Source organism: Cupressus sempervirens, chromosome 5, assembly GCF_028749045.1.
Source record: "Cupressus sempervirens isolate cs-2001-9-10 chromosome 5, ASM2874904v1, whole genome shotgun sequence".
Taxonomy (NCBI): Eukaryota; Viridiplantae; Streptophyta; class Pinopsida; order Cupressales; family Cupressaceae; genus Cupressus; species Cupressus sempervirens.
The window spans coordinates 845,091,019-845,098,065 of record NC_143122.1 but is presented as its reverse complement, the minus strand read 5'-3'; the positions used below and the strand labels follow the sequence as shown (position 1 = coordinate 845,098,065).

Below are 7,047 nucleotides of genomic sequence, written 5' to 3'. Positions count from 1 at the left end.
AAGAAGGGCAGGATTGCTAATACAAGAATTGGAATTACAAAATAGGGATAGAATTGCTCGTCAACGAACATCCGATGAAGTATCTCATTTTGAAACACAAGGGAGACATGAAGTTGATTTTGAATCAAGTGAGAGGTACAATCAAGCATTACCTGTATTTGTGGAAATGAGTCACCAGAATGAAAAATTCAAGAACAACAAAGCGTATTCCTGAAAGACCTCATCCTACAAGCCAAAATAGGATAAATTTAGGTGGACAAGGCAACAGAGAAAATATACAAAACACAACTGTATTTCTTAAGGATAATTTCTATAGATCCCAAATGTAGTTTTGACAAAAACTGGATAGCTTGAAAATGCCACAGATGTGTTATATTTGTCAAGAATTCTATCTACGAATGAAAGTGGTCTGTACATCAGAAGGTCCAGTATGCAACAAATGTTGACAAGAAAAGGGAAACAATTGTGGTCTTCAAGGCTGTGATCAACCGGCCACCTTTCGCAGGCAATTTCTAGTGTAACCGCCCCAAAGCTGTACACGTCAGCTTCTGGACTAGTTTTCCCTATTATGTAGCACTCTGGAGCAACATACCCCCGCGTGCCCGCCACCATGGTCGTATGGGAAGCCTCCTGGTCACGTTCCATCAGTCTCGCCAAACCAAAATCACCCAACTTGGCATTGAAATCAGAATCCAGCATTACGTTGCTTGGCTTCACGTCTCGATGAACGACACGCTGGTCCCACTCTTCGTGGAGATAAACAAGAGCAGAGGCAATGTCACAGGTGATACTATATCTTCGGCTCCAATCCAGTGTATCCCTCTCTTCCCCAAAAATGTGTTTATCCAGACTCCCATTTGGCAAGTACTCGTAGACCAGAAGTAACTCTCCCTTTTCGTGGCACCATCCTAAAAGCCGCACAAGATTACGGTGTCTCAACATGTTGATTGTTTGAACTTCGGAGACATACTCCTTTCTTCCTTGAGCTATTCTTTTCATAGCCAGCGCCTCCCCGGTGCCGGGCAGGATTCCTTTGTAAACGCTGCCGAAGCCGCCTTGCCCAAGCTTTTCTTTCTCGCAGAAATTTCCTCTCGCGGCACTGAGCTCGGCGTAGGAAAAGCTTTGAGGGCCATGAGAACAGCATTCGTCCAGCTCTGGATCGCTCTCTTCCCTAGCCTTACCTTCTCTTCCCCTTTTTCTGAAATACTGCCACCAGCGAACAACTATGAAGCCACATAGGACCACAACAACGAAGAACACGCATATCAAATAAACTTTCACAGAAAATCTATTTGTATTGCCATTTGTAAGTAATTCACCAGGAGGTCCGACTTCCCACGAATATTTTGAAGTAAAATTCCAAACTATTACAGTGTGCGTCTCTGTGTACTCTCCAGTGGTAACCAAGAAGCCAATCTTGATGTACTCTGGTAGACAGTTGCTCAGATCTATTGTGTGGTTAAATAGAGGGATTTTGGGTTTAGAAGAATTATACCAGAGAAAGAAGTGCAGAACCTTTTCTACTCTGTCATAATCCACCCAGGCATCCCATGTCGCGTTTGTGAGATTTTCGTGTGTAGAGCGATTGAATAGACTAGATGTATTGAGCAGAAAAATGAACTTCGAGAAAATGCTATTGACGTCGATCCCAACATGATTGTCATCAGGATCCCAATCGTTGTTGTATGTATCAAACTCCACAGCAACCATCTGATAAGATGATTTTTTAAAGCTTTCCTCATTAAACAAGCCAAGAAATCCACCATAAGCATCCTCTGGTGGTTCCAGTTCGAATGGTGCCATGAAGAGCGCAAGTCCATCTCCATGATTATCGTATATTTCGTTGTACAGATCAATATTGAATTGAAAGTAAGTTGAAAAATTGGCCGGAGCCCCTGTAGACCTATTCCATAGCGGAATACGGTCAGTATAATACGCCCAGCCGGAACTGTTCTTAAGGTTCCCTGATGCTTCATTTCGTGTAAGCTGCAGGGCTCCTTGATTACTCTCTTGATATGTGGAATCATTTTTCCTTTCTATACCTGTTAGAGGAGGGAAGCTAAAAGTAACGTTTCTGGCATGCGATGATAATAGGAAAAGAGCAACACAGGTTAAGAAAAGGAAGGCCCGTGTAGGGTGAGTGAATTTAGCCATCCCAATATGTGATTTAGAGGGTCTCTGAGGGTAATTTGTTAGCAATTATATTTTGTAGTGCCTTTCATAGGAAGAAGGCTATTGCAATTGTTCGGCCGATTCCATTTCGAGATAGTAACGAACACATAGGCCTCTCTCTTCATTATTATCTTACAGGATTAGGACCTGCCGATTCGTTAGTCGGGATGGACCTTCGGCCCGCAGGTTTCATCGAGCTCTTCGTGGACGTAGGGATCAGAGCCCAAGAAAATTCTGTTTGATATCAAGCAACGTATAATTCTTGGTGGAAATCCTTGTGGATATTGTAACGAAGTACAAACTAATTGTGAAATACATGGGCTTCTCGTTTGATACTCCATTTCAGTCTTTATGAAGGCAGGCGGGCATGGTGCACAAGACGGTGGATAGCATATAAGTCGAGTTGTTTCTACAAAACGTTAAATGCCTCGTTAAGCAATTCGGCATTTCCTAGAAAACACATAGAAGTTAAGCAATTCTTGCAGTGGGTCGGATGATTCCATTTTGGCCTACCAACGAATACATAGGCCTCTCTGTGTTGCGTTAAAGTTCATTATTGTTTTGTGACGGATAAGCCCTGGGAAATTGCTAGTCACGATGAAACTTCGACGAAACGCCTCGAGGTCTTCGTTGACGTTGACATATCATGAAGAGCGTGCAAGAGAAATATTTTTTATGTCATCCGCTACTAAATTTGTTGTGGAATGCCTTTGGGCATTCCTAAAGAAACACGTTCCGCAAGTTTAGTCTTTTCAAGGCGAATAGGCATGGCCCACAAAATGCCGGATATCATAAACGTCCAATTTTCCGTATAAAATCGTTAGTTTGTAATATTATGATCCGGAATTTCCTAGAAAACAAGAGCACTTAAAGGAGCTAAGGTCCCTCTCTTTTGATCAAAATGGAAGATTAATCTTTTTTTTAAAGATTAGGACATTGGGTGATCACTACAACATGAAGGGGGTTTTAAGATAATATTGGAGATAATTTTTGAGTAAATTGTTATAAATGGAGACAAAACGAAAGTCGTGTATTGTCTTAACTACTGCCTTTAAGTGAGTGTCTTAGACTATTGTCTTACAAAGACAATAAGGAACAACACTATTATTGTCTCTTAGAGATGATTTTAATTTTTTCTTTATAGAAACGTCTTTAATCTCGCTTATTTTCTTCTTGAAAATAGTTAGAGAAAAGATGGTATGAAAATAATAAATTCTATATATATATTGCAATGTAATTAATTAATTCATGTTAAGGCATGATGGATTTGAACCACCATCCCTTGCTTGTAATGTAGGGGCTCATCCATTGAGCTAGCACCTTTTAAAATAAGGAAAAATAATAGTCTAAGGTTTTACAAATAAGAGATACAAGAAGGGAGCAAGGCAGACTGATTCAATGAGTAGGAACATTGATGATGACTTGAGACTTGCATGTGGATAGATGGTGATAGGCTTTGGTAGCTTTACATCTTGCACTCAAGATTGCATGCTCATCACATAGATCTTGAAACAAATTAGATGGAACTTAAACTTGTTTTAATTGTAAACTTTAATACATGATTTCAAATGTTGCTTAAAAGGCTAAAGCTTTTGATAGTTTTAAAAGAACTAAACTCTAATTAAAAAACCTTTACAAGTATGTTCTCTACATGTGCTGACTTGAGGCTTTGGAAATGGGTATGCACATACAACAACAGAGAAAGATTTTAGCTACAATTGTCCTCGTACACATGTACACCTAATGTGGAAGTATACACAGGCATGACAAGTATTTTTCATCACCACATATGCCAATACTGAAAGCCTTTAAAAGTAACTAATTTATTGAATCAATTTTAGATTGTTGTCCAAGAAGACCATTAAACTCAAATTCTAAACACAAAAATACACATCAAGTAGAAGTTGAATTTCCATAGGGAAGATGATGGAAGAAATTTTTAAAGAACTTAAAAACAAGCCAAATTGAGTGTATTAAAATAGGGGAGTGCATTGGAAATTAGGTAGGCTATTGTGAACAAGAAAGAGAAGTGGGGTTGTGGGGTAATGATAGGGAGATGTGAAGAGGAAGAAAATAGCGAAGAAGGGTACAGTAAGGGTGTAGGAAGAAAATAGCCATTATAATATAATTTTTTTGTTGCGAGTTGCATAAAATCTCACTGGATGCACAAGGCCTTCAAAGTAAGAGCAATTTATACCGAATACTTGTTGGTTTAAGTCGAGCATTGTCATTCCTATTCGAAGGAGGATGCATCTGAATAGTTTTGACAAGCTATAAACACTAGTTTTAGGTTTTTGGATTTCTATCACAACAGTAGAATCCATTGAGTCGGATAAAGTAATTTTTATCCAACCTAGTGTGTATTTAGTTCTAGAAGTTGATGTTCCAGGAATAGTAGATAGATATAGTTATTAGCATGTGATAATTGTGGTCATAAAGAGACTTCACTTTCCCATTAAGGAATTCCCACGCAAAATAATGTATACCCAATTATAGTCAATCCATGAAAACAATTTGTAGTAAAGCATCTACTTAGATAGCTTTAGTTTAAATAATATAGAACAAAAAAAATCCATAATGAAAACTTGAAATATATTAACACCCACAACTTCAAGTTTGTGTACCTTAAAAAAAACACTCTGATTCCAACATGTTTATTGAACCACCCATGTATATTGTCTAATTCATGAGCTCGAAAACTCTAGCCATTTTCTTGAATGTAAATCAAATAGTTTACACTTTTTATTACTTTATATATCCACCCAGCTCCACAATAGTTCATCCTAAGAGATCACCCAAGAAGATTAATTCAACTAATATTTTGTTGTAGTATAATCTAAAAACATACCACATTTATTTACTTTTACCTCTAACTCATAAGAAGAGCAATAGAATGGAGAGATTGTAGACTTAAGCGAGTTACTAAAAGATCATCTATGCTTTTCAGTGAAATAAAAAAAACTAGAATAGGAAGGTTGATGAGCTCCTCAACAAAAAAAATAGAATATAATATAGCTTGCATTCATGAAGCTACTAAAAACGGGTTAATGGGATAACTTTGAAATTTGTTTGACGGGGTTAATGGGGTGTGATGGAAGGATTGTGATACTTAGACACTATTTTTTCTAGATAGATCAGAATAAGCTTGGGTCAGTGCTATTTCTCTTTGATTGGGAATGCCATGAGGAATATTTATCACATCTCTCCTTAAGGAATGATGGTCTCCCATGTAATGAGAAGCTCCATGGTGAAAATTGAATTATTCTATTTAAATAGAAATATATGAGAAAAGAATAGACTCACTGAAAGAAATGTTGGAAGATTAAGGACTCATTGGTTTTTACTATATTCTAAAAAAAATTAAGTGGAAAGAAAATTTAAACTTATTTGCATAAGAAATGATGGCAAGTCAAGGTCCTCCCTAAATGATCTACACAAACTTTACTTAGACCTTGTAAATGATCTACACAAAGTTTACTTAGACCAACCAATAGTTATGAAAATAAGAGGAAAGGTCAAAGAACCACACAATGTGGTTTGCGATTTGTCTCATACTTTATTCATGCAATAATTCTATAAGAGGTTCTTCTTGCAACCACTTGTACCATGTGCTTCCCCTCAACATATTAAAGCCATGTCAAGTAATGACCAAACTTTGTGTCAAGAGTTTGTCTTACCATTGGCTTGAACAATATGGTATTCTTGCTTTCAATAATGATTATGACACAAAATGTGAATGGGATATAAGTAAAATGCATAAATGTTTTGTTGATCAAATGCTACAATCTACAGTAAAATACATGCTCACCATGCTTAACTAACCAAGGAAGACTATTGTCTAGCATACAGATGTCTATCTAGTATGTAGAGGTAAGGCTTTTAAAATTCAGTAGTTGACCTTCCAACAAATGGTGCAAACATGCTACTGCAGAATTTGTCTGCAACCAAGCTTTAAACATGGATATCCAAATAAACAAAGCCATCATAGTAGCTAAAACTTAAACAAGCATGAAATTTAGGGAAGTAATTTCCATAGCTTGATTTAATACAACCAAAAATTTACAAAAGAAATAGTCATCAATAATTATATATAGTTACAAAACAATAAGGGTTGATTTTAGATGGTTTGAGTGTTAAAGTCAACTTTTTTAGTTTCTCTTAGTTGACTATATAGGTTATGCTAAGCATACCAAGGCTATCATGCTATATTTTTTTTCAGTGTATTTGTACTCCAACTTTAGAAAATATGAATTGTTGGATCATAATTTAATTCCTAATCCAAGCTTGCTATTTGTGAAATGAGTGTTTGATTCCATTTTCTTTTAGAAAGTCTTCCATTGAACTTTCTTGTGTCATAACTTTGTGGACAATGTGTTGGTCTAGGTATTCTCTGTTGAAATCTCTTGTGTCATGCTTTTTTGGACAATACATTGATCCAAGCATTCTATGCTCATTCTCCAAATCTTTCTTAGCAATTGATGTCTTTTCTACCTCATCTTCAGAATTTTTTGTGTCACTTTCAGATGTCCAAACTTATAAAATAGCATATCTATGCCAATTTTTAAAATAGATATTTGACTAATAGCATAATATAAAGTAGATCTTTCTTTCTACTTGGTTTTGCTATCATTCCCCCTACACAACACGTAGTGGATTCACAACAATAAAATAAGCTTCTCTAACTATGGACAAGATGGGCCAGCCAATGATAACATACAATCAGCCTACTATGTTTAACTGTCACACAAATAAGCAAGAATATCATAAGTACATATCAGCAATGACCTATTAAGTTGTTTTAGGACCATAAAATGCATTTTTTTAATGTAAAAGAACATTAAATGTTTTGCACATTCTTTTGAAACCTTTGGACAC

General features: G+C 36.5%; 1 protein-coding gene across 1 annotated transcript; it reads right to left on the bottom strand.

The window, feature by feature from the left end:
* Positions 1–297: 297 nt before the first annotated feature.
* LOC149558556 (L-type lectin-domain containing receptor kinase IX.1-like) lies at positions 298–2,154 on the bottom strand. Its single transcript, XM_089830919.1, has one exon. It carries the CDS (start codon positions 2,152–2,154, stop codon positions 298–300), a length of 1,857 nt encoding a protein of 618 aa, XP_089687045.1.
* Between the last annotated feature and the right edge of the window lie 4,893 nt (positions 2,155–7,047).